Source organism: Anomaloglossus baeobatrachus, chromosome 8 (genome assembly GCF_048569485.1).
Source record: "Anomaloglossus baeobatrachus isolate aAnoBae1 chromosome 8, aAnoBae1.hap1, whole genome shotgun sequence".
NCBI classification, from domain to species: Eukaryota; Metazoa; Chordata; class Amphibia; order Anura; family Aromobatidae; genus Anomaloglossus; species Anomaloglossus baeobatrachus.
The window spans coordinates 38,602,753-38,626,656 of record NC_134360.1 but is presented as its reverse complement, the minus strand read 5'-3'; the positions used below and the strand labels follow the sequence as shown (position 1 = coordinate 38,626,656).

General features: G+C 47.5%; 1 protein-coding gene and 1 long non-coding RNA gene across 5 annotated transcripts in view; one reads left to right on the top strand and one right to left on the bottom strand.

Moving 5' to 3' along the window:
* The window catches only part of DALRD3 (DALR anticodon binding domain containing 3), a 26,963-nt gene extending 7,030 nt beyond the window's left edge, over window positions 1–19,933 (bottom strand). Inside the window, exons 1-11 of one of the 4 annotated variants that reach the window (XM_075320729.1) lie at window positions 19,695–19,933; window positions 18,390–18,694; window positions 17,998–18,275; window positions 16,826–16,884; window positions 16,599–16,712; window positions 7,935–8,005; window positions 6,548–6,606; window positions 5,467–5,549; window positions 3,758–3,881; window positions 3,628–3,686; window positions 2,323–2,436 (exon numbers count right to left, since the gene is read on the bottom strand). In XM_075320729.1, coding sequence (XP_075176844.1) covers window positions 2,323–2,436; window positions 3,628–3,686; window positions 3,758–3,881; window positions 5,467–5,549; window positions 6,548–6,606; window positions 7,935–8,005; window positions 16,599–16,712; window positions 16,826–16,884; window positions 17,998–18,275; window positions 18,390–18,694; window positions 19,695–19,916 — 1,488 coding nt within the window. In that variant the 5' untranslated portion in view covers window positions 19,917–19,933. Of the gene's footprint in view, window positions 1–2,322; window positions 2,437–3,627; window positions 3,687–3,757; window positions 3,882–5,466; window positions 5,550–6,547; window positions 6,607–7,934; window positions 8,006–16,598; window positions 16,713–16,825; window positions 16,885–17,997; window positions 18,276–18,389; window positions 18,695–19,439; window positions 19,630–19,694 lie in introns of those variants that run through there. The other 3 variants (XM_075320730.1, XM_075320731.1, XM_075320732.1) reach the window with 3 other exon arrangements.
* Window positions 19,730–23,904, top strand: part of LOC142249131 (uncharacterized) — a 24,988-nt gene continuing 20,813 nt past the window's right edge. The window contains exons 1-2 of the long non-coding RNA XR_012724993.1: window positions 19,730–19,924; window positions 23,233–23,279. This is a non-coding gene — a long non-coding RNA (uncharacterized LOC142249131). The remainder of the gene's footprint in view (window positions 19,925–23,232; window positions 23,280–23,904) is intronic.

The window sequence follows — 23,904 nt, the reverse complement described above, 5'->3', positions numbered from 1 at the left end:
AACCCTGGGATCTAAACAAGGTTCTCATTGCTCTCCAGAAGCCGCCTTTCGAGCCTATGAAGGAGATTTCCTTTTCTCGGCTTTCACAAAAAGTGGTTTTTCTTGTGGCGGTCACGTCTCTTCGTAGAGTGTCCGAGCTAGCGGCGTTATCTTGCAAATCTCCCTTCCTGGTGTTTCACCAAGACAAGGTAGTACTGCGTCCAATTCCAGAGTTTTCTCCCAAGGTGGTTTCTTCCTTTCATCTCAATCAGGATATCACTTTGCCATCTTTGTGTCCGCATCCAGTTCACCAATTTGAAAAAGGTTTACATCTGTTGGACCTGGTGAGAGCACTCAGGATTTACATTTATCGCACGGCGCCTATGCGCCGTTCTGATGCGCTCTTTGTCCTAGTTGCTGGTCAGCATAAGGGATCGCAAGCTTCCAAATCCACCCTGGCGCGGTGGATCAAGGAACCAATTCTTCACACATACCGTTCTGCTGGGCTTCCGATTCCATCTGGACTGAAGGCCCATTCTACCAGAGCCGTGGGTGCGTCCTGGGCATTGCGGCATCAGGCTACGGCTCAGCAGGTGTGCCAGGCGGCTACCTGGTCGAGTCTGCACACGTTTACCAAACACTATCAAGTGCATACCTACGCTTCGGCAGATGCCAGCCTAGGTAGACAGGTCCTTCAGGCGGCGGTGGCCCACCTGTAGGAAAGGGCTGCCTGACAGCCCGATCACGAGGTATCTTTTTACCCACCCAGGGACTGCTTTTGGACGTCCCAATTGTCTGGGTCTCCCAATTAGGAGCGAAAAAGAAGAAGGGAATTTTGTTTACTTACCGTAAATTCCTTTTCTTCTAGCTCCAATTGGGAGACCCAGCACCCGCCCTATTGTTCTTAGGGTTTCGTTTTTCGGGTGCACATGTTGTTCATGTTGTTTCTTAAGTTCTCCGATCTTGTTATCGGATTGAATTTGTTTTTTGAAACTGTTATTGGCTTTCCTCCTTCTTGCTTTGGTACTAAAACTGAGGAATCCGTACTCCTACGGGAGGGTGTATAGCCAGAAGGGGAGGGGCCTTACACTTTTAAGTGTAGTACTTTGTGCGGCCTCCGGAGGCAGTAGCTATACACCCAATTGTCTGGGTCTCCCAATTGGAGCTAGAAGAAAAGGAATTTACGGTAAGTAAACAAAATTCCCTTCTTTTTTCCTCTATCTCGTTCCATTTTCAAGATAAAAATGCTAACTCCAGTGCTTTCCACCAGGTGGCGCTATAGGTGGTTTCATTGCATAGCACATGGCTACTTTACTATACCTAGACACCACTTCTATGCCTATAGCTGCTGCCATTCTCAAGTTAATGGTGGTGGACAGGATATGGGTTGACACAATGTATGTGTAGTGCGGTCCATGCTCAGACCTAGTTTCATGGACGTCTGGTTTAGCTCTTAGGTCGAGAGTTACTATGTAGCACTCTCAGTAACTTCCATGGAAGTGAATGAAAACATCCAATTAATGGGTTATTTCCAAAATCATGTTATCCCCAATACATAGGACAATGGGAACACTTAGTAATCACTGGGGTTATGACCTCTGGAATCTCCAGAGCAGGGATCTCGATCCCGAGAACCAGACTTTGCAGAGCCCAGTCCTGAATGGCATAGTGGTGCGCATGTTCTACCTCCTTCCCATTCATTGTCTATAGGACTTCCGGAAAAAAAACAGAGAGCTGTACTCCGCTTGCCCGCAGTCCCACACTTAGTGAATGGAGCAGAGACTGGGCATATGTACCTTCAATCCATTCCAAACCGGTGTCTGCAAAATACTATTCCAGGTCCCACAGACCAGATCTGCAGCAATCATTAATTTATTCCCTATTCTACATATAGTGAATAACTTACAATCTTGAGATTAAATCTTTAAGCATGTTTGGGTGATTCCAGAATTGCTATATCAGTAAAAGTAGAGAACTGCAGCTGCATTTTCCTCCTCATTTGCCTGAATCAATAGTGACTGTGCAGTTGGGGGCTCCCATTCTGCAGACAAGTGGAGATACCCTGCCCTTGCGTTCCGTGTTCTGTGGGATAAACCAGTGCTGATTATGGTGTAGCTATGTCCATTCCTCGCGGGAGCACTGAAAAATGAAGCTTTTAATCTTAAGTTGCGCTAAAGAATAAGTTTCACATTTTGGGGTGAGTCCCTTAGGTCTTAACATAAAACACAGATCTAGCAGAGCCAGATTCATATAACAACCTCAGCTCTGCTACATCTCTATGCGTTTATCAGTGTCCCGGTCTCTTTTTCCTTACATAGTAAACCGGCCCTGCAGATATCTTACCGTCTCGGTGTTGGCTGTGATCCGGATCCCCGGGGAGGTGAGTGACATCTGTGCCGACTGGCTGAGCACCTCTGGGAACATCATGATATAATTAAAGAGAAGGAGCCATTCTCCCTGTGTGATGAAACAGAAGTTGTGTACAAATCCTAATAGGCAACCGTCCAAAACAGAACATGATCTTCGCTTTACAACTTCTGCTCCCTATAAATGGTTTGTCACATAAATAAACGCCAGGAGGCGCTCGCTGTCTTAAATCTAATAGGATATGAAGTCTTAAGTGAGCTTTACACGCTGCGATCTCGCTAGCGAGATCGCAAGCGATCATACCCGCCCCCGTCGGTTGTGCGACACAGGCAAATCGCTGCCCATGGTGCACAACCTCGCATACCCCCGTCACACGGACTTACCTGCCCTGCGACGTCGATCTGTCCGGTGAACCGCCTTTCTAAGCGACGTCACACGGCAGGCATCCAATAGAAGCGGATGGGCGGAGATGAGCGGGACGTAACAACCCGCCCACCTCCTTCCTTCCTTCCGTATTCCCGTTGGATGCAGGTAAGGAGATGTTCGTCGCTCCTGCGGTGTTACACACACCGATGTGTGGTGCCGCAGGAACGAGGAACAACATCGCTAACATCCTGAAAACGATTTTTTGTTTCAGGACGACCTCTCCGCGGCAAACGATTTTGTCCACTTTTGCGATCGTTTAAGGTCGCTCATCCTTGTCACACGCTGCGATATCGTTAATGATGCCGGATGTGCATCACAAACACCGTGACCCCGACAAGAATTCAATAACGATATCGCAGCGTGTAAAGCCCCCTTTAGGGTATGTGCACACAATCAGGACTCGCTATGTCCTGGATGTGGCGGGTCCTGACCTGCGGGGCCGCGAGTCTGCACCACAGAAGACTGCAGTTGCTCATTCATGCCCACAATCCGGGTTTGGGTAGTTGTGGTCGCTCGCTGTGTCCTGGATGTGGCGGGGCAGTGAGTCTGCTCCACAGGAGACCGCAGTTGCTCATGCCCACGATCTGGGCTCGGGCAGTTGTGGTCGCTCGCTGTGTTCTCCCTCCAGAGAACGCTTGAGTCTCCGCAGCAAAGATTTGAAATGCTGTGGGTTGGAAAGCTGCACCGCAGGTCAGTTTTCGCTGAGGGAAAAACAAGCACAGTAGGCACGGGATTTCTAAAAATCCCATCCACTGTGCTTGTACTGTATAATGCAGCGTTTTCGAAGCAGTGAAAACACGCTGCTAACACTGATCATGGTCGCGCAGCCTTAGAAAATAAGCACCGTTCTCTCACCTCTTCACGAAGAGTAGAATAGTTGAGATCTCCAGCTGGTGGGAACTCTGGATAGGTGCCTGAGAAAAGAATATCATTAATAGCCTGATCAAGACACCGGCAGCCCACAGGTAGATGATGGATGCGGTACCTTGCCGGACAGCACTGTTATAGCTATCAAACATGGTGGCCAGACGGGCGCAGTTATACATCACAAATGCCCCACTTTTCGTTCCTTTGGTTGTGATGTTGGCCTCCTTCAAGTTCAGGTTCACCTTAATGAGGGGAAAAAAAAAAAAGTCGTTCCACTGTAAATCATGAGCCCAGGCGAGGAGCTAATATACTAACTAGACTGGGATGACTTTATTCTTTTATTCGGCTTATTTCATTATCTTGTAGTTCTGTTCACTTTGGTCACCCTCAAATGTACATAGAGAGATCTCATGGGTGAGGAATGTCCACATACACCAATATGGAGGTATTCCTCCTCCATGGACACACTGGATGTAGATGTGGTCACCGTATTTGCAGTCCCCAAAAAGTGCCAAGTGATGGTCTAATTTGAACCTCATTGTTAAGCAAGAATTACCCTTGCTTTTTTTTTTTTTTTTTTAAAAAAAAAAGGCAAAACACTTCTGACACCCCTTTTTGTTTCCCCAATGCATCTAAAATAAAAAAAGAGGCAATTTTGCAATTCAATTAAAAATGTGTTACCATTCTGTGTATACAGCTCCTGCTCAGATCTATATGTCACTATGGATTCAGACTACAAAGTCTGAAGTCTAATTCTGATCCGGTCTCAAAACTTTGGCTCTCCAGGGGACAACTCCCGTTATGCCCAGACAGTAGCAGAATAAGGCTGGTTTCAGACATTCGTGTTTCAGGTATGTGTGGCATCCGTTTTTTAACACAGATGCCACCCGTACCCATGTTATTATTTGCTGTTACTCACATGGACCGTGTGACCCCGCACGTACACACGCAGGCATGTCCGTTTTTTCGCCGGTAGCACGGGTGTCACATGGATCGCACACTGATGTGATCCGTGTGACACGTACTGAAGAAAACCTGGGTCTTTTTAATAAAAAGATTTTCTATATTTACCTCTCTTCAGCGATGCGGTCTCCGGCTCTGCTGCCTCCTGCTCCTGAGCCCCGCTCATTATACTCACTGAATATTCAGTGCCCTGTGGAGCTGGAAGCCGGAGCAGCGCTGGGGACTTCAGTGCCGGGGACCGCATTGCTGGGTGAGTAAACAGCAGAGTGTGTGAGTGTGTGAGTGTGTGAGTGTGTGAGTGTGTAAGTGTGTGAGTGTGTGAGTGTGTGAGTGTGTGAGTGTGTGAGTGTGAGTGTGTGTGTGTGTGTGTGTGTGTTTTGAGAATCTGGATGCCGGATCATCTCGGGGACTCATCACAGTTCCCAATGAACTCTGATGAACCCGTGAAGCTGTAGTGTGGGCATCATCAGAGTTCATTGGGAACTCCGATGATCTCCTGGACGTCACTGTACTTGCGGAATACTCACCTGTCCCCGCGGTGCCGTCCTCGGCGGTGCTGTCCCCAGCACTGCTCCGGCTTCCAGGTCCTGAGTGCGGTGAATAAATTGATGAATATAATGAGCGGGGGTCAGGAACGGGAGTCAGCAGAGACTAAGAAAACAGGTAAATATGGAAAATCTTTTTATTTCCCAGACCCGTGTTTTCTCCGGTACCTGTCAGACGTATGCAAACATGGATGTCACACGTATGACCATAGCCATGCATGTGACTGGTACCTGATTAAACACGGACATCTGAAACCGGCCTAAGAGACAGAGGAGAAATCTCCACTAGTACTATATGTACTTTCCTGGACAATATTACCTGGGAGCGATGAGGAGTTGCCATTAACTCAAACTTGATTGCAGCTGAGGTCAGAGAGTTGATCATTGCATCCCAGCTCTCACCTGGACATAAAACAAAGAAAGGATGAGCTGTGACATCATACATCATCATCCCGGCCCAACAGATGACATCATCAGTAAACATCTCTGATTGCTGGAAGTTAAAAGTCCATCGCTTGCAGAGCTAAGGTTGTACAAATGTCCCTCTGCTACTTAAAAGGAAAGCTGTCAGATCCAATATGCACCCAGAACCACGAGCAGTTCCTGGTCCATATTGCTAATCCCTGCCTAACCGTCCCTGTATACACTCGTATAGATAAAGAGATCTTTAGAAAAAGTATTTCTAAAGATCTTTTATCATATGCTAATGAGTGAGGGGACTAGTCCCCTGGGCGTTAGTTCCCCTGGCTAGTCGGCTCCATTAGTATGTTAGTACGCCCCTGTGGGTTGCTAACATATAAATTAACGTACAGCGTCAGAGGATGATCTCACTCACCTCTGCTACCATCGCCGCCTGACGCTGGATTTCAGCTCAGTGCGCATGACCCTGGAGTTCCGGTTATGTGTACTATGAAGCCGGGTGTACGCGTCCTGGCTTCAAACTGAAGTAGTGCACATGACCGAACCTCAAGGGTCATGCGCACTGTGCCGAAATCCAGGTCGGGTGGTGATGGCGGTGGAGAGGTGAGTGAGATTGTCCTCTGACGCTGCATTCATTAGCATGTTAGCACACCCACAGGGACGTATTAACATGCTAATGGGGGCGACTAGCAAGGGGAACTAACACCCAGGGGACTAGTCCCCTCGCTCATTAGCATACAATATAAGATCTTTAGAAATACTTTTCTAAATATCTATGCTAGTGTATACAGGGACGGTTAAACAGGGATTAGTAAAATGCACCCAGAACTGCTCGTGGTTCTGGGTGCATATTGGACCTGACAGGTTCCCTTTAAGAATATTCAGATTTGCTTAATAAACTTTTGGCTGCATATAATCTGTATGTGATCCATGTTATAAACAGACAGTTTTACAAAGAGGAAAAATACATCAATTACAACCTTGAACATTTTCTCCATATTTCATGACTGAGGCTTCCAGCATCTGAGATCGCCGCAGCCTGTGGAAGACAATTGGAAGACATTACCATGAGACACAGCAATGATCCACCATTATATATCAGCAGTGTAAGCAATGTGCAGCACACTCTTGAGCTGTGCAGAGTAATTATTCTGTTCCTAATGCATTTACATTCTATGGAGAAAACTATAGGACTACAAATCTTAACCACTGAATTCCGTTTTCAACATCCGTGCAAGAGCTGTGCCCCCGCTGAGAGCTTCATGGCATAGATTTTAATGGCCGAACAGCTGCCTGCAGCCGTACATTACCAAGCACAAAAACGATCATCGGATGGAGGGGTGTAAAGCCGCCTCTACTAGACTTTGGAGGAAACGTGTTCTGTGCAGTGATGGATCTATATGATTGACAATTTGGGGTTTGGTGAATGCCATGAGAACTTTACCCCATGACTGCATTGTGCCCGCTCTACAGTTTGGTGGAGGGGGATAATGCTCTGGGCTGTTATCAGGGGTCGGCCTTGGCCCCATAGTTATACTGAAGGGAAATCTTAATCCTTCAGCTGAAAACAATGTGGACAATTGTAGCTTCCAGCTTTTTGGGAACAGTTTGGGGGAAGACCCTTTTCTGTTCCCCATGACTGTGCCCAGTGCATACAGACATGGTTGGGGGAGTTTAGTGGAAGAACATGATTGACTGCATAGAGCCCGGACCTCAGCCCCATCCTACTCAATGGGGGTAACCAGACAAGAGATTGTGAGCCCGGCCTCTACCAAACATCAAAATCTGACCTCACATTGTTCTTCTGGAAGAAGGGGTAATAATTCCCACAGATGCTTCCAAAATCTTGAAGAAATCCTTCCCAGAAGAGCGGAAGCCATTACATCTGCTGAGAAGTGATTTAATATTAATGTCTATGGATCTTGAACAGGAGGTCAGAGAAGCTCCTGGGGGTGGACGTGGAGGGGGCACATACTTTTCTCCATATAGTGTGTGATATATATATATATATATATATGTCTATGGCTGTAGAACGGGAGGTCAGAGAAGCTCCCAGAGGTGGATGTGGAAGGGGCACATACTTATCTCCACATAGTATGTGTATATATAATGTCTATTGAGATCAGAAAAGCCCCTGGAGGTGGTTGTGGGGAGCACATACTTTTCTCCATATAGTGTACCTATGAAAATCTGAACTTCCTTTTGCCACCAATAGAGGGCGCTCTGAATACATTTGTAGAAGCCATAGACCTATCATCCCCTTATGGCAGGATCATCTTTACCATATACACAGACAGGAAAGGTGAGGTAGTTACCCTGATGTGTAATTATATGTGACGTGTTGAGGACACACTAAGAAGAACTTACTGAAAGTACTGAGAGCAGTCAATGGGTGCTGTAGAGTTGAGCACTTTCACAGGACCACATATCAGATGCTTCTGTAAAAACACACAACAGTAATATCAGAACTATAATAATCAGAGACAACCGAAAAAGGAAGTTGGTCCTAATTTGCAGAATCAGAGCTGCAGGGTAAAGCATGAGGGCTGAACATTGCAGACTGAGTCACTAGGGGTTATTTTAAATGACCTCAGACCCCAGTATAACCTGCAGCTATGGAAAGAGCAGTGACCATCATTGTGACTTACTACACATCCAAGGACATAGGTGCATGAGGTTTATTCCACCAGTTCCTGAAGGAGCAGGCGGCCCTCTACTAGTCCACACTGGCTCTCTCTATTGTCTGGTAATATGCAGGAACATTCTTATAGGACACATTCGCTGATCTGGTTGATCTACTGCAGTATTATAGGGCCGGACCTGACTCAGGAAACTGAGCCCCCGTAATCTCAGAGCAGGATCAGGAGCTGTAACTGCAGGAAGTGTCTCAGATTAACCCCATGCTTACAGATTAGACAGAACTCATCATTACTCCGCACTTCTGTAGAGCTCTGCAATCTGTGGCCGGACTACTGCTCCCAGCACTACAGACGCTTGCATTTTTATCTGTGTTTCATCAGGATTGAAAAGAAAGGTACACTTGGATAATGCAGAATATGCAACACTACACAACTCTGCATGCCCAGCTGTATGCCTGCGTTCATCATCTAGACAGCCAATCACTTTAATTAATCGGGCATCAACCTGTCACCTATAGTGAAAACTTGGAAGCCGTAAAATAAAGTTCTGCTGTCACTTATGGGGGCCCTGTACATGGCACTCATAAAACTACTATAGGAGCACCACTATGGCTGTATGTACAGTTAGGTCCAGAAATATTTGGACAGTGACACAATTTTCGCGAGTTGGGCTCTGCATGCCACCACATTGGATTTGAAATGAAACCTCTACAACAGAATTCAAGTGCAGATTGTAACGTTTAATTTGAAGGTTTGAATAAAAGAAGGGAATTTTGTTTACTTACCGTAAATTCCTTTTCTTCTAGCTCCAATTGGGAGACCCAGACAATTGGGTGTATAGCTACTGCCTCCGGAGGCCACACAAAGCATTACACTTAAAAGTGTAAGGCCCCTCCCCTTCTGCCTATACACCCCCCGTGGGATCACGGGCTCCTCAGTTTTAGTGCAAAAGCAAGAAGGAGGAAAGCCAATAACTGGTTTAAGAACAAATTCAATCCGAAGGAACATCGGAGAACCGAAACCATTCAACATGAACAACATGTGCACCCGAAAAACCAAAAATCCCTAAGCAAACAGGGCGGGTGCTGGGTCTCCCAATTGGAGCTAGAAGAAAAGGAATTTACGGTAAGTAAACAAAATTCCCTTCTTCTTTGTCGCTCCTAATTGGGAGACCCAGACAATTGGGACGTCCAAAAGCAGTCCCTGGGTGGGTATAATAACCCTTCGTGATAGGACCGTAAAAACAGCCCCTTCCTACAGGTGGGCAGCTGCCGCCTGAAGGACTTGTCTACCTAGGCTGGCGTCCGCCGAAGCATAGGTATGCACCTGATAGTGTTTGGTAAAAGTGTGCAGACTCGACCAGGTAGCCGCCTGGCACACCTGCTGAGCCGTAGCCTGGTGCCGCAATGCCCAGGACGCACCCACGGCTCTGGTAGAATGGGCCTTCAGCCCTGAGGGAACCGGAAGCCCAGCAGAACGGTAGGCTTCAAGAATTGGTTCCTTGATCCACCGAGCCAGGGTGGATTTGGAAGCTTGCGACCCTTTGCGCTGACCAGCGACAAGGACAAAGAGTGCATCCGAGCGGCGCAGGGGCGCCGTGCGGGAAATGTAGATCCTGAGCGCTCTCACCAGATCCAACAAATGCAAATCCTTCTCACATTGATGAACTGGATGAGGACACAAAGAAGGCAAGGAGATATCCTGATTGAGATGAAAGGGGGATACCACCTTAGGGAGAAACTCCGGAATCGGGCGCAGAACCACCTTGTCCTGGTGAATCACCAGGAAGGGAGATTTGCATGACAGCGCTGCTAGCTCGGACACTCTCCGAAGAGACGTGACCGCTACTAGAAAAGCCACTTTCTGTGAAAGACGAGAAAGGGAAACATCCCTCATAGGCTCGAAAGGCGGCTTCTGAAGAACAATTAGAACCCTGTTCAGATCCCAGGGCTCTAACGGCCGCTTGTAAGGAGGGACGATATGACAGACCCCTTGCAGGAACGTGCGTACCTGAGGAAGTCGTGCTAGGCGCTTCTGAAAAAATACAGATAGCGCTGAGACTTGTCCCTTGAGGGAGCTGAGCGACAAACCTTTTTCCAAACCGGATTGTAGGAAGGAAAGAAAAGTAGGCAATGCAAATGGCCAGGGAGAAACTCCCTGAGCAGAGCACCAAGATAAGAATATTTTCCACGTCCTGTGGTATATCTTGGCAGAGGTAGGTTTTCTAGCCTGTCTCATGGTGGCAATGACCTCTTGAGACAATCCTGAACACGCTAGGATCCAGGACTCAATGGCCACACAGTCAGGTTCAGGGCCGCAGAATTCTGATGGAAAAACGGCCCTTGAGACAGCAAGTCTGGTCGGTCTGGTAGTGCCCACGGTTGGCCTACCGCGAGGTGCCACAGATCCGGGTACCACGACCTCCTTGGCCAGTCTGGAGCGACGAGGATGGCGCGGCGGCAGTCGGACCTGATCTTGCGCAGCACTCTGGGCAACAGAGCCAGAGGTGGAAACACATAAGGAAGCCGGAACTGCGACCAATCTTGAACTAAGGCGTCTGCCGCCAGAGCTCTGTGATCGTGAGACCGTGCCATGAAAGCTGGGACCTTGTTGTTGTGCCGAGACGCCATTAGGTCGACGTCCGGCATCCCCCAGCGGCGACAGATCTCCTGAAACACGTCCGGGTGAAGAGACCATTCCCCTGCGTCCATACCCTGGCGACTGAGGAAGTCTGCTTCCCAGTTGTCCACGCCTGGGATGTGAACTGCGGATATGGTGGATGCCGTGTCTTCCACCCACGTCAGAATCCGCCGGACTTCCTGGAAGGCTTGCCGACTGCGAGTTCCTCCTTGGTGGTTGATGTATGCCACCGCTGTGGAGTTGTCCGACTGAATTCGGATCTGCTTGCCTTCCAGCCACTGCTGGAAGGCTTGTAGGGCAAGATACACTGCCCTGATCTTCAGAACGTTGATCTGAAGGGTGGACTCTTGCTGAGTCCACGTACCTTGAGCCCTGTGGTGGAGAAAGACTGCTCCCCACCCTGACAGACTCGCATCTGTCGTCACCACCGCCCAGGATGGGGGTAGGAAGGATTTCCCTTTCGACAATGAGGTGGGAAGCAGCCACCATCGAAGAGAATCCTTGGCCGCCTGAGAAAGGGAGACGTTCCTGTCGAGGGACTTTGACTTCCCGTCCCATTGGCGGAGAATGTCCCATTGCAGTGGACGCAGATGAAACTGCGCGAAAGGGACTGCCTCTATTGCTGCAACCATCTTCCCTAGGAAGTGCATGAGGCGTCTCAAGGGGTGTGACTGGCCTTGAAGGAGAGATTGCACCCCTGTCTGTAGTGAACGCTGTTTGACAAGCGGAAGCTTCACTACCGCTGAGAGAGTATGAAACTCCATGCCAAGATATGTTATCGACTGGGTCGGGGTTAGATTTGACTTGGAAAAGTTGATGATCCACCCGAAACCCTGGAGGGTCTCCAGCGCAACGTTCAGGCTGTGTTGGCATGCCTCTTGAGAAGGCGCCTTGACAAGCAGATCGTCTAAGTAAGGGATCACAGAGTGTCCTTGAGAGTGCAGGACTGCAACTACAGCTGCCATGACTTTGGTGAAGACCCGTGGGGCTGTCGCCAGACCAAAAGGCAGGGCTACGAACTGAAGGTGTTCGTCTCCTATAATGAAGCGTAGAAAACGCTGATGCTCTGGAGCAATCGGTACGTGGAGATAAGCATCCTTGATGTCTATTGATGCTAGAAAATCTCCTTGAGACATTGCGGCGATGACGGAGCGGAGGGATTCCATCCGGAACCGTCTGGTTTTCACGTGCTTGTTGAGAAGTTTTAGGTCCAGAACGGGACGGAAAGACCCGTCCTTTTTTGGTACCACAAACAAATTGGAGTAAAAACCGTGACCTTGCTCCTGAAGAGGAACGGGGGTCACCACTCCTTCCGCCTTTAGAGTGCACACCGCCTGCAGAAGAGCATCGGCTCGGTCGGGAGGCGGAGACGTTCTGAAGAATCGAGTTGGAGGACGAGAACTGAACTCTATCCTGTACCCGTGAGACAGAATGTCTCTCACCCAACGGTCTTGGACCTGTGGCAGCCAAATGTCGCCAAAGCGGGAGAGCCTGCCACCGACCGAGGATGCGGCGAGAGGAGGCCGAAAGTCATGAGGAAGCCGCCTTGGTAGCGGGTCTTCCGGCTGTCTTTTTTGAGCGTGACTGAGCCCGCCAAGAATCTGAGCTCCTCTGATCCTTTTGAGTCCTTTTGGACGAGGAGAATTGGGACCTGCCCGAACCTCGAAAGGACCGAAACCCCGACTGTCCCCTCCTCTGTTGGGGTTTGTTTTGTCTGGGCTGAGGTAAGGATGAATCCTTACCCTTGGACTGTTTAATGATTTCATCCAAACGCTCACCAAACAGTCGGTCACCAGAAAATGGCAAACTGGTTAAGCACTTTTTGGAAGCCGAATCTGCTTTCCATTCCCTTAACCACAAGGCTCTGCGTAAAACCACGGAGTTGGCGGACGCCACTGCCGTACGGCTCGTAGAGTCCAGAACCGCATTAATCGCGTAAGACGCAAATGCAGACATTTGAGAGGTTAAGGATGCCACCTGCGGAACAGATGTACGTGTGACCGTGTCAATCTGTGTAAGACCAGCTGAAATAGCTTGGAGTGCCCATACGGCTGCGAATGCAGGAGCAAACGACGCGCCGATAGCTTCATAGATGGATTTCAACCAGAGCTCCATCTGCCTGTCAGTGGCATCTTTAAGAGCAGCCCCGTCCTCCACTGCAACTATGGATCTAGCCGCAAGCCTGGAGATTGGGGGATCCACTTTGGGACACTGGGTCCAGCTCTTGATCACGTCAGGAGGAAAGGGATAACGTGTATCCTTAAGCCGTTTGGAGAAACGCTTGTCTGGATAAGCGTGGTGTTTCTGGACTGACTCTCTAAAGTCAGAGTGGTCCAGAAAAGTACTTAATTTACGCTTGGGATACCTGAAATGGAATTTCTCCTGCTGTGAAGCTGACTCCTCCACTGGAGGAGCTGGGGGAGAAATATCCAACATTTTATTGATGGACGCTATAAGATCATTCACTATGGCGTCACCATCAGGTGTATCCAGATTGAGAGCGGTCTCAGGATCAGAATCCTGATCAGCTACCTCCGCCTCATCACACAAAGAATCCTCCTGCTGGGACCCTGACCAGTGTGATGAAGTCGAGGGCCGCTCATAGCGAGCTCGCTTAGGCTGTCTGGGACTGTCGTCCGTGTCAGAGCCGTCACCCTGGGATGCATGGCACACCCCCGGAACCCGGAGCTGTTCCAACTGAGGGGGACCAGGGAGCAATGATTCCACAGTGCCCATGGTCTGAGTTACTGGTCTAGACTGCAAAGTTTCTAGAATTTTAGTCATAGTCACAGACAATCTATCAGCAAAAATTGCAAACTCTGTCCCCGTCACCTGGACAGTATTCACAGGTGGTTCTCCTTGGGCCACCTCCAGCAGAGGCCCCGGCCGAGCAAGTGCCACAGGGGCCGAGCACTGCACACAATGGGGGTCAGTGGAGCAGCCTCACAAGCGGTACAAGCAGCATAGAAAGCCTGTGCCTTGGCACCCTTGTTTTTTGCGGACGACATGCTGTAGTCTCCACTGAGCAATCTAGGAGGGTATATAGCCAAGAATCACCAGCGACCGTTTAGTGCAATGTATAGCATGCAAGCATAAAAATACAATTGTACACTTCGGCACTAGTGTGGACAGCACCGAGGTGCCGCTTACCGCCCGCTGAAAGCGGGTGTGTGGTCGCCAGAATCCCGTGCCTGGGTCTCCCAGAACTTGTCTCCCCTCTCCAGCTCAGACTGCATTCAGGAATGGCTGCCGGCGTCCTGTGAAGAGGGGCGTACCGTGGGCGTGCCTCAGACAAAGTGCGGGAAACTGGCGTCCCACTGTGCTCAATGTGAGGGCTGGAGTATGTAAAGCAGACTCCAGCCCTCGGCGCTGACGTTCTGTACAGCGTCCCGCCCTTCCCCTGACTGGCAGGCCTGGGGGCGGGAACGAAGCGAAACTAGGCCGCAAAAGCCGGGGACTCTAGTAATAAACGCGGCCGTCAAATATGCACGGCTAGCGCGGAAGTCCCCGGCGCACCACAAGTCCCAGCCGCGCCGCAGTGTAAACTGCCAGCAGCGGCCGGCGCGGCAGTTCCCAACACAATAACTCCCTCAGCAAGCTGTGGAAGTGTGGCACAAGCGCGCAGCGCTGTTGTCCCCGGCGCACTAACACACCCAGCAATGCTGCAGTGTGCGCGCGGTCTGTACGGGGACACAGAGTACCTTGACGTAGCAGGGCCTGTCCCTGACGATACTCCGCTCCATATCCAGCAGATTCCCAGGGGCTGTGGACGGAGCACGGTCCCATGTGCCTGGAGACCGGTAAAATCCCACTTCACCCAGAGCCCTAAGGGGGATGGGGAAGGATTCAGCATGTGGGCTCCAGCCTCCGTACCCGCAATGGGTACCTCAACCTTAACAAACACCGCCGACAAAAGTGGGGTGAGAAGGGAGCATGCTGGGGACCCTAGTATGGGTCCTCTTTTCTTCCATCCGACATAGTCAGCAGCTGCTGCTGACTAAACAGTGGAGCTATGCGTGGATGTCTGACCTCCTTCGCACAAAGCTTGAAAACTGAGGAGCCCGTGATCCCACGGGGGGTGTATAAGCAGAAGGGGAGGGGCCTTACACTTTTAAGTGTAATGCTTTGTGTGGCCTCCGGAGGCAGTAGCTATACACCCAATTGTCTGGGTCTCCCAATTAGGAGCGACAAAGAAAATATCTGATAGAAATTGTAGGAATTGTACACATTTCTTTACAAACACTCCACATTTTAGGAGGTCAAAAGTAATTGGACAAATAAACCAAACCCAAACAAAATATTTTTATTTTCAATATTTTGTTGCGAATCCTTTGGAGGCAATCACTGCCTTAAGTCTGGAACCCATGGACATCACCAAACGCTGGGTTTCCTCCTTCTTAATGCTTTGCCAGGCCTTTACAGCCGCAGCCTTCAGGTCTTGCTTGTTTGTGGGTCTTTCCGTCTTAAGTCTGGATTTGAGCAAGTGAAATGCATGCTCAATCGGGTTAAGATCTGGTGATTGACTTGGCCACTGCAGAATGTTCCCCTTTTTTGCACTCATGAACTCCTGGGTAGCTTTGGCTGTATGCTTGGGGTCATTGTCCATCTGTACTATGAAGCGCCGTCCGATCAACTTTGCGGCATTTGGCTGAATCTGGGCTGAAAGTATATCCCGGTACACTTCAGAATTCATCCGGCTACTCTTGTCTGCTGTTATGTCATCAATAAACACAAGTGACCCAGTGCCATTGAAAGCCATGCATGCCCATGCCATCACGTTGCCTCCACCATGTTTTACAGAGGATGTGGTGTGCCTTGGATCATGTGCCGTTCCCTTTCTTCTCCAAACTTTTTTCTTCCCATCATTCTGGTACAGGTTGATCTTTGTCTCATCTGTCCATAGAATACTTTTCCAGAACTGAGCTGGCTTCATGAGGTGTTTTTCAGCAAATTTAACTCTGGCCTGTCTATTTTTGGAATTGATGAATGGTTTGCATCTAGATGTGAACCCTTTGTATTTACTTTCATGGAGTCTTCTCTTTACTGTTGACTTAGAGACAGATACACCTACTTCACTGAGAGTGTTCTGGACTTCAGTTGATGTTGTGAACGGGTTCTTCTTCACCAAAGAAAGCATGCGGCGATCATCCACCACTGTTGTCATCCGTGGACGCCCAGGCCTTTTTGAGTTCCCAAGCTCACCAGTCAATTCCTTTTTTCTCAGAATGTACCCGACTTGATTTTGCTACTCCAAGCATGTCTGCTATCTCTCTGATGGATTTTTTCTTTTTTTTCAGCCTCAGGATGTTCTGCTTCACCTCAATTGAGAGTTCCTTAGACCGCATGTTGTCTGGTCACAGCAACAGCTTCCAAATGCAAAACCACACACCTGTAATCAACCCCAGACCTTTTAACTACTTCATTGATTACAGGTTAACGAGGGAGACGCCTTCAGAGTTAATTGCAGCCCTTAGAGTCCCTTGTCCAATTACTTTTGGTCCCTTGAAAAAGAGAAGGCTATGCATTACAGAGCTATGATTCCTAAACCCTTTCTCCGATTTGGATGTGAAAACTCTCATATTGCAGCTGGGAGTGTGCACTTTCAGCCCATATTATATATATAATTGTATTTCTGAACATGTTTTTGTAAACAGCTCAAATAACAAAACTTGTGTCACTGTCCAAATATTTCTGGACCTAACTGTATAGGGGCTCGTGGGGTGTAAATGAAAAGTCCATGTTGTGCGAGTACCTGGATGACATCTCCATTGCTGGGGACCATCAACCTCCAGAGAAGGTCCAATTTCTGCTGATGGAATTCTTCCTCACAGCTGACAATGTGTAATACAGTACAGGTGGATGTTTGCTGAAAATGTACAAAAGTCTTTACTATGAGAATATTCAGATTGTAGAAGATCAATGGGCAATGGCAAGAATATAAGAATAATGCATCCCGAGGAAGCTTATATCATTACTTACCACTGCCTCCTGGAATGATCTCTGCAGCCTTGCCACATGCTGTAAATCATCTTCATTCACTACATAAGAAAAATATTTCTGAGTGAAGGGTTTAACATAATGGTGCTTATTACTTTGATAATAATATATGTATAAATATATAAGTTAACTAAATTATATATATATATATATATAGATATATAAAAAAAAAATAATATATTTATTTATATATTATAATATATATATATATATATATATCTTATTATTATATTATATAATAGTATATTATATTATATAATAGTATATTATATATTATAATATATATATATATATATATATATATATATACACACACACACGTATACATTAGTATGTATATATATATATTGATATTAAAAAAGATTATAATAATACAAAATAATAATAATAAAATAATAATAATACATGCAGCTGCAGCACTCTCATACGACCAGCAGATGTCACAATGGTGTAAAGTTATCAAAGCTCAATATTGGCTGACGTAAAATGACGACTCCTACTGGTAGTACCAGGTATAATAATAATAATAATAATAATAATTATATATATATATATATATATATATATATATATATATATATATATGCATATATTAGTATATATATATATATATATATATATATATATATATATATATTACAAAGATTATAATAATACAAAATAATAATAATAATAAAAATAGTAATAATAATAAATGCAGCTGCAGTCATCTCACACGACCAGCAGATGTCACAATGGTGTAAAGTTCTCTAAGGCCGGTTTCACACATCCGGCTTTTTGCCGTTTTGCCGGATGCGGCGCTCTCCCGTACAGTTAATACAGTACAATGACAGCGCTGTAACTTCCGGGTCACATGCGCCGGTCACAAGACAGCATGTGACCGGCGCTTGTTGCGCTGTCATTGTACTGTATTAACTGTACGGGAGAGCGCCGCATCCGGCAAAACGGCAAAAAGCCGGATGTGTGAAACCGGCCTAAGCTCAATATTGGCTGACTTAAAATGATGACTCCTACTGGTAGTACCAGGTACTGCAACCATAATGGCTAAAAATAAATCATTATTTTGAAAACACAGAAGCCTATATTTTAATAAAGTATTAAAGTCCCACTTATGGGCCACAAATTCATATACTCTAATCTGATGCTGGTTTTACCAAGGAAGAAGTCTAAATTTGGGTCATATCCTTGCATGTACAAGTTGTGCTTCTCTGCAAATATTTTCAGTTGCACACTGATTCCACCCGGTGTAGAGTCCACGTGTCCGCTATCTTGTCCGCTATCTTGGGTATAGTCTCTTAGGAAGTCCTTAAAACTTGAAACAGTCTCTTCTAGAGATGCGGTGTCATCTGTATAAGGCCAGGAGATCCCCAGCTGTCTCAGGAATTCGTCCACCTCCTTGCAGAGCCTGGCAGGGACCAGGGATACTTTCTTTCTAAAGAAGTAAAAAAATATATATAAAAATGTTGCCGGTTTTGAGGTCCTGCAGGCAGAAAACCAGTTCTGGATTTAGCTCTAGCTGTGAATGGAGCAGGAGGGATTGACTGACCCATTAATGGTGAGGAGTCCAGCCAGGTGATCGGCTACCAGCGCGGCTCTCAGGTGGCTCAGTCGCAGTGTGTCCGGGCTCCTACAGCCGTGCAGCGGAGCGCAGTTCAGGATGACAGTCTCCTGTCTGTCCTCTATACAGGGAAGAGGTTTCAGATACGGAGAAAAGTCTCCAAGTACACGATGGAAAACGGCAGGTCTGTCCAACTGGATGAGGAGTCCGGCCTCAGACTGCAGACATGTCTTCACCGGCGGGAGGCCTGGGGCGGCCAGAGAGGTCAGCGTCTGAACAAGATCCACAGGAACCTGGAGAATCCAAGAAAATAGACCACTCATTACAGAAACTGCTACTATAAGCTTAGATACACAGCATCACACACAATGGGCTTAGATACATAGGCTCAGCAGTAGCACATGAGGGGCTTAAGTACACAGGCTCAGTAAGTAGTACCACATGATAGATGCACAGGCTCAGCAGTGTCACATATAGGCTTAGATACACAGGCACAGCAGTACCACTAATAAACAGAGGCTCAGCAATATCACATATAAGCTTAGATACCTAGGATCAGCAGTATCATATATTAGCTTAGATACTCAAGTTTGGGAGTATCACATATAAGGTTAGACACGGGCTCAGCAGTATCACATACGGTAAGCTTAGATACACAGGCTCGGCAGTATCATATAAGCTTAGATACGCAGGCTCAGCAGTATCACATAAGCTGAGATGCAGGCTCGGCAGTATCACATAAGCTTAGATACGCAGGCTCGGCAGTATGACATAAGCTTAGATACGCAGGCTCGGCAGTTTCACATAAGCTGAGATATGCAGGCTCAGTAGTATCACATAAGCTTAGATACGCAGGCTCAGTAGTATCACATAAGCTTAGATACGCAGGCTCGGTAGTATCACATAAGCTTAGATACGTAGGCTCGGCAGTATCACACAAGCTTAGATACTCAGGCTCAGCAGTATCACATAAGCTTAGATACACAGGCTTGGCAGTATCACATAGGTTGATATGGTTGATTTAATGAAAGACCTCACTCTACATGTTGGGCTTCGGTACAACAGCTCAGCAAACAGTACAAAAGATGCTAAGAAAAAATGGTGGAGGCAAAACTGCGCAATTTTATATAATTTGATGAGGTTGCAGGTCATTCCCTCCATAGAAATTAATGGGGGAAAAAACAACGTTTCACTTTTATCAGGCCAAGTGCAACTCTGATCGCACAAGTCTCCTCATGTGACACTGAAATCTGCAGTCACCAGCAACTGAAAACAATCCATGCAGATGCGCACATTACAGCCACGTGACCTGCACCCTGCATGCACCTCTCCATCCGGGAAGCTTTTCCTCAGCGCTCCTCTGGGGACCAGGAAGTCTCTGCTCCTTAGGTTCTTCTGGCTGCTTTCTTTGAACCATACAGTGGAGGGCGCACAGGAGCCCAGCAGTGCGGTACCCAGGACCCGCAGAGCCTCCGATACCCACACAGGCCCGGGACTGCAGGGCTCAGCCTCCATGTCGGAATGTAAGATAACGGAACCTTTCTTTTCTTACCTAGTTGTCAGACGGAAGAAAGTATCAGTAGAACGAAAAGCCTGTGTCAGGATGTGACGTCAGTAAGTAGGGTGCTGGTTAAGAAGCCATATTGGTTGTGGCATCATTTGTTACTAAAACTTTACACGTTTGGACTCCTGTGCCGTAAAGCAGTATGTGAGCCAGAGATATAGGGAGGCTGCTTAGACATTAGTAGACCACATGAATGTGTTATTGGAGCCGAGAACTTACAAACTCCTTCCAGATGTTGTCTTTTATGGGATTTGAACTCAGCTACTTTGCTAACCACTGACCCACGTGCTGTATCTTTATACTTAGCATGGTCGGCTATGCTCACAGCGATACCAATATTAGGGTGTGTGTTCACGATCAGGTCTCGCTGCGTCCTGGACTTAGCGGATCCCAATCTTCGGGGCCGCGAGTCTCCTCCGCTGGAGAACACAGGAGGCCGCAGCTGCTTGTGCCCACAATCAGGGTTCAGTGCACTGCGGTCTCCTCGCTGTGTTCTCCCTATGGAGGACGCATGTGAATCCGCAGCAAACAATTGACATGCTGCGGGCTGGAAAGCTACACCGCCGGTCAGTGTTTGCTGCGGGAAAAAACAAGCACAGTGCGCACAGGATCTCTAGAAATCCATCCACAGTGCTTGTACTGTACAACACAGCGTTTTGAACACAGCATTTTATACACAGCGAAAACACTGCATCCAAAATACTGCAAACATTGATCGTAGACGCGCAGCCTTAAGGGTACTTTACACGCTGAGATATCGGTACCGATATCGCTAGCGAGCGTACCCGCCCGCGTCGGTTGTGCGTCACGGGCAAATCGCTGCCCGTGGTGCACAACATCACTAACACCCGTCACACGACTTACCTTCCCTGCAACGTCGCTCTGGCCGGCGATCCGCCTCCTTTCTAAGGGGGAGGTTCGTGCGGCGTCACAGCGATATCACATGGCAGCCGTCCAATAGGGGCGGAGATGAGCGGGACGTAACAGCCCGCCCACCTCCTTCCTTCCTCATTGCCGGTGGACGGAGGTAAGGAGATGATCGTCGCTCTTGCAGTGTCACACATAGCGATGTGTGCTGCCGGAGGAACGAGGAACAACCTCGCTACATACGAGATAACGATTTTTGGTAAATGAACGACCTCTCCAAAACCAATGATTTTTGTCTCTTTTGTGATATTTAAGGTTGCTCCTGCCTGTCACACGCTGCGATGTCGCTAACGGCGCCGGATGTGCGTCACAAACACCGTGACCCCCGACAATATATCGTTAGCGATGTCGCAGCATGTAAATAGCCCTTTAGTGGCACTTTGCACACAACGACATGGCAAGCCGATGCTTGCGATGCCGAGCGCGATAGTCCCCACCCCCGTCGCAGGTGCGATATCATGTGATTGCTGCCGTAGCGAACGTTATCGTTACGGCAGCTTCACATGCACTCACCCGCCCTGCGACGTCGCACTGGCCGGCGAGACCGCTTCCTTCCTAAGGGGGCGGGTCGTGCGGCGTCACTGCGACGTCACACGGCAGGCGACCAATAGGAGCGGAGGGGCGGAGATGAGCGGGACGTAAACATCCCGCCCACCTCCTTCCTTCTCATTGCAGCCGGGACGCAGGTAAGGTGATGTTCCTCGCTCATGCGGCTTCATATACAGCGATGTGCGCTGCCGCAGGAACGAGGAACAACATCGTACCTGTCGCTGCAACGTAATTATGGATTTCCCAGACACTACACCGATGATACGATCACGATGATTTTGCGCTCGGTAAGCTTATCATCTATCTATCTATCATAAGATCTCCTTCTCTGCTCCCCTCTCATCTCCTCTTCCAACCATCGCATCCAAGATTTCTCCCGTGCCTCCCCCCATACTCTGGAATGCTCTGCCACAACTTATCAGACTCTCACCTACCTTGCCAAGCTTCCAAAGGAACCTGAAGACCCACCTCTTCCGAGCCTACAACTTGCCTACAACCCTCAGTCTGCTATAGCGCCGCACAATCAGCTCTACCCTCACCTACTGTATCCTCACCCATCCCTTGTAGACTGTGAGGCTTCGCAGGCAGGGTCCTCTCTCCTCCTGTACCTGTCTTTTTCTTGTATTGTTTATGACTATTGTATTTGTCCATATTATGTATATCCCTTTCACATGTAAAGTGCCATGGAATAAATGGCGCTATAATAATAAATAATCTAATATATAAAGGTGAATGTGTGTGTATGTCCGGGATTGGCATCTGCATCGTCGCAGCTACAGCCACAAAATTTTGCACACTCACACGTCTGGACCCCGAGAGCGTCGTAGGCTATGTTGTGAGGCGAAACCCCGCATGTTCCAATTTACCAATCAATTTTGCCCCTATCTACATAATGGGGAAAAAGTGAAACGAAAAGTGTATCCGCACCGTCGCATTTAAAATCACGAAATTTTGCACAGACACCACATGTGACCCAGGGAACGTCGTGGACTGTTTTGACAGGAAAATGTAACCCCGCGCTTTACAGTTACGCTCCAAAAAACATGCCTCCATTAAAGTAAATGGAGCCTGGAACTACAGGTTATTAGCAGGAGCTGTGATTGGTTGCTATAGGAACAAAAGACATTGTTACTAAAAGAAGCTTATATGTGAGGTAATAAGATGTCGGTGGGGAGACGGGGAAAGAGACAGACAGACAGGGAAGGAGGAGACAGCCAGAGAGACAGACAAAGATAGATGGGGAAAGACACAGACCTTGATAGAGACACACGGAGAAAGACACAGAAATAGAGACAGACAAGGAAAGAGACAGACAGGCAGACAGGGAAAGAGACAGACAAAGAGACGGGGAGACAGACGGGGAAAGAGACAGACCTGGGAAAGAGACAGACCTAGAAAGAGACAGATGGGGAAAGAAACAGAGATAGACAGGCAGACGGGGAAAGAGACAGACGAAGAAAGAGACAGACGGAGAACATTACTTGGCCAATTTAGTTAAATCTGTGTGGAATATCTGTGGTGTTGAAATATATGTTGTGAAATGCTTCTATTAGCTTAGTTTTTGCCTTTTAATAATTACATTTCTATCTATTTGTTTTGTGTTTTTTGTGTGCAGAATACATTTTGTTAATACATCCTATTTTGTTAACAACAGTTATTAACCCGGGCGAAGCCGGGTAGTACAGCTAGTAATAAATAATAATAATAATAATTTGGAGATCAGCACCACCTTTTTGAATTTGAAGGCTTTTTAAGCATTTTAAATTATTTTTTTAATTTATTTATTTTTAGTGACCTCCTTTGGTATAATTTGAACTGAGGATCTCCGATGAAGATTGGTATGTATAACCCTTGCTAATACAGAAGCCTTCAGTACAGTAGATCTGCTGGCTGCCATGACCATGCCATAGGTATCTGGCAATTATGTTGCAGAGGTGATCAATGGGTGTGAAACCTTTTCCCATTTTTAACCTTTTAAATCTCACTGTTCTGATTGAAAGCATCATCTAATGGGTTAAACTGCTGGGTTCAGATCTAGAGGTATAATACAACTGACAGCCACACTTTATGGAGTGGTCACCCCCGGGCGCCGTGGGTTCTGGCACTTTACTGGTTTTGCCAGGTGCTGGTGCCAGCCTTGGACATATCATTGCTAAGTGATTTTGCCTTGTCTATAAGGAATAATTTCCCAGAGTCTCTCGAGGAAAATAGTTGATGAATCACATGGGCATTACCAACACATCACAATACCTCTAGAAAACCTGTGCTTTTGTAATAACATGGATCCTCTATACCAAATTTCACATTGTGGTGGGGAGGGTAACTGAAATGGGCATGGATGGTGTGTGGCTCCATAAATGAGGGATGACTGAGTAAAATCTTATTTCCATGCACATAATACACACCTTAAGGAAACTTAGGGGTACTTTGCACGCTGCGACATTGCTAGCCGATTGTAGCGAT